The 2850-nt window shown below is 43.5% G+C and overlaps 1 protein-coding gene across 2 annotated transcripts in view; it reads right to left on the bottom strand.

Annotated features, from left to right (window-relative positions):
* Nucleotides 1-259: 259 nt before the first annotated feature.
* Nucleotides 260-2850, bottom strand: part of LOC310785643 (rap guanine nucleotide exchange factor 1-like) — a 44331-nt gene continuing 41740 nt past the window's right edge. For both annotated transcript variants that reach the window (XM_083646787.1, XM_083646788.1), the window contains exons 22-24: nucleotides 2228-2325; nucleotides 937-1077; nucleotides 260-752 (exon numbers count right to left, since the gene is read on the bottom strand). In XM_083646787.1, coding sequence (XP_083502913.1) covers nucleotides 617-752; nucleotides 937-1077; nucleotides 2228-2325 — 375 coding nt within the window. In that variant the 3' untranslated portion in view covers nucleotides 260-616. The remainder of the gene's footprint in view (nucleotides 753-936; nucleotides 1078-2227; nucleotides 2326-2850) is intronic.

Genomic DNA, 2850 nt, shown 5'->3' with positions numbered 1-2850 from the left:
TGCATGGGAAGTCCAACTTGCATTCATTCATTGCTTGTGTTGTATAAAGCTCAGATGTATGTGGCTTTGGATAAAAGTGTCTGCTAAGTGAAATTGTAACATTGTAGCTATATCAAATTAAATAAAGTAGAAAAAGCACTAAATTTAGCTATAGAACAGCTATACAGAAAACAAATGTGCAGTTACATTATGTGGAGGGTTATCTACGGAGGATTACTGTAACATTTAATTACACAGTAATACACACAATACAATTCCACAACATTTCCAAATCTTTCAAGCGTTTTACTAATTCCATTACTTTTCCAGGCCTGGAAAACGAGATTTTGAAATTCCAGGACTTTTTCAGGTTTTCCATTACCGTGGGAACCCTGGACTGAGGTGGATTCAGACCAGCGTGACGTTGCTACAGGGTGAAGATCCTGATCATGTGACACTTCGTTCCAGTTCTAGTTGTACCAGTAGCTCAGGTAGATCCAGGTTATTCTAGATTATAACAAGTTAGTATTAGGCTAGCACAAGTTAGTCCAGTTTATTGCCCAGGGTCACCAAGTTCTGCCTCCTCCTTCCTCTGATTGGCTGTCTTCTGTGAGCCTGGCTGCAGTTCCCTCCCAGTTCATTTCTGATTAGCTCGCGGGACATTACGGGGGCGGAGCCTCAGAGAAAGTTCCCATAATGCCTCCTCAGCCAGGTGGTCGCTGAAGTCATTAAAGAACGAGATGACGTCATTGTTACGCTGCAGAGAGTAACGACTGGAGAGACAGACAGGGAGAGAGAGAGACAGTTTGCCTTTGAAAAGTATGATTATGAAGACAGACAAGAGGAGCCATTTAACATGATGAAACATCACCTGTCTGTATCACACACAGGCAGCTAGCTGACTTGCTAGTGATAATAATAGTAATAATAATAATAATACTATAGGAGTTAACTGACGATTGCTGGTAGCTCTTCAGAGTGTCCAGGATGTTGAACTGCTGCCACCGCTTAGAGAAGTTGACCTTTGAACCCTGTGATGTCATCACCAGGTCACGGTTCCCCAGGTGGACAAAGGTCAGGTCCTGCAGGATCAGACCCCTGGAAAGATAGACAGGTTGGAGAGAGACACAGATGCTACAGGTATGGTACATGTATATAAGGAAAGGTGTTATAGTGTGTTCACACCAAACGAGGAGCATTACTCGCTCGAGTTCCACCGCAGAGTAAGATGTCATAAATGGCCAGATAGACGTGCCGGGTTAACAGCCAACAACAACATGGTTGTGTTAACACAACACAACAGCTACGAGGAGGAAGCTCTCTCTGCTCATAGCTGTTGTGTCAGTTAGCTCAGCAACTAGCGGCTGAGGTGAGGTTAGGGTTAGCCACACACATCTCACCACAAACACACAAAGTCAGTTAGAAGCAGCTGCACTGCTTAAAAAGTAATAAAATTACCTGCTTAAAAAGTAATAAAATTACCTTACTTAGAAATTGGTATCAAAAGTAATTAATTATATTACTCATTACGTTACCATATTACTTTTGATACCCCCCTGTTCTGAAAAAGGGAGGTACAACCTGTTTAGCCAGCTCCTTCTAGAACTGAATCCACTTTATTGGAACAATAAAACCCCTTTCAGACTGGCCAAAAATCCCACTAATATCCACAAACTAGTGGCATTTTCTTCAGTCTAAAAGTTTCCAAGCCGGGCCGTTTAGCCGCTAGAGCGATCCTGCAAGTGAGGTGGGTTTTTACCCATGATGTTCCGACCCTGCTTCTCTGCCTCCTGAGTTTCCACCTTTTTCTCCTCCAACGTGCATCAGTCATCAGTCAGGCTATTTACTTGTTTAAATGACATTAGTTTGAAGTTTCCATTTTGTTTTGGGTGGCCTGACACAGCGGCGTGATAGAAGGGAAAAGGGAGGGGGAAGAGACAGCCGGCAGCGGTGGAGAAACGTGCGATCTAAAAGTTTAAAAGGCGATGCTGCTGCTGCCCCCTCCTGCTTTCCTGGGTAATAAAAACACACTAGTGTGTACTAGTGGGACTTTGGATGTCAAAAAGGTGTAATTAACCTTACAGGAGGAGTCAACAATCAGCCAAACAGCATACTTTTCTCACATAGCCAGAAGTGAACTATCTCCACACTGACATTTGAAATTTCAGGCTAGCCCATTTTAATTCCAGGCGACTCCACTCGGGGTCGCGACCCCAAGGTTGGGAACCACTGAAAGGTATTGACCTACAGGTAGGGTATACAGGGAGGTTCCACTTCAGCCAAAGCTGTTCTGTAGGCTCTGAACGATGACGAGCTGTCAATCAAAGAGCTGTACTCCTCCAGCGCCTGAGAACACACACACACACACACACACACACACACACACACACACACACACACACACACCTTTTAATTATTTATTTACAGTATGTCCACATGGATACAAAGTACAAAGGATATAAACACTAATAATGCAATCAAATGCTGGGAGTTAGTCAGTTACATGAGTGCCTAACTTGTGACCACATCAAACTTCACATTACGCTTCCCCGCCATTGACGTCTCTGGATGGCAATAAGTGTTTTCACCGTCATGTGATGCAGACGACAGGAAGAGATGGAAACAGATGATGTGATGTGGAGCTCTAAACAGACTAAACAGATGATGTGATGTGGAGCTCTAAACAGATGATGTGATGTGGAGCTCTAAACAGATGATGTGATGTGGAGCTCTAAACAGACTAAACAGATGATGTGATGTGGAGCTCTAACAGATGATGTGATGTGGAGCTCTAAACAGACTAAACAGATGATGTGATGTGGAGCTCTAAACAGACTAAACAGATGATGTGATGTGGAGCTCTAACAGATG

The sequence above is a fragment of the Poromitra crassiceps genome, assembly GCF_964638095.1.
Source record: "Poromitra crassiceps genome assembly, chromosome: 11".
Classification (NCBI taxonomy): Eukaryota; Metazoa; Chordata; class Actinopteri; order Beryciformes; family Melamphaidae; genus Poromitra; species Poromitra crassiceps.
The sequence above is the reverse complement of the archived record's forward strand: the minus strand, read 5'-3'. Positions and strand labels throughout refer to the sequence as shown.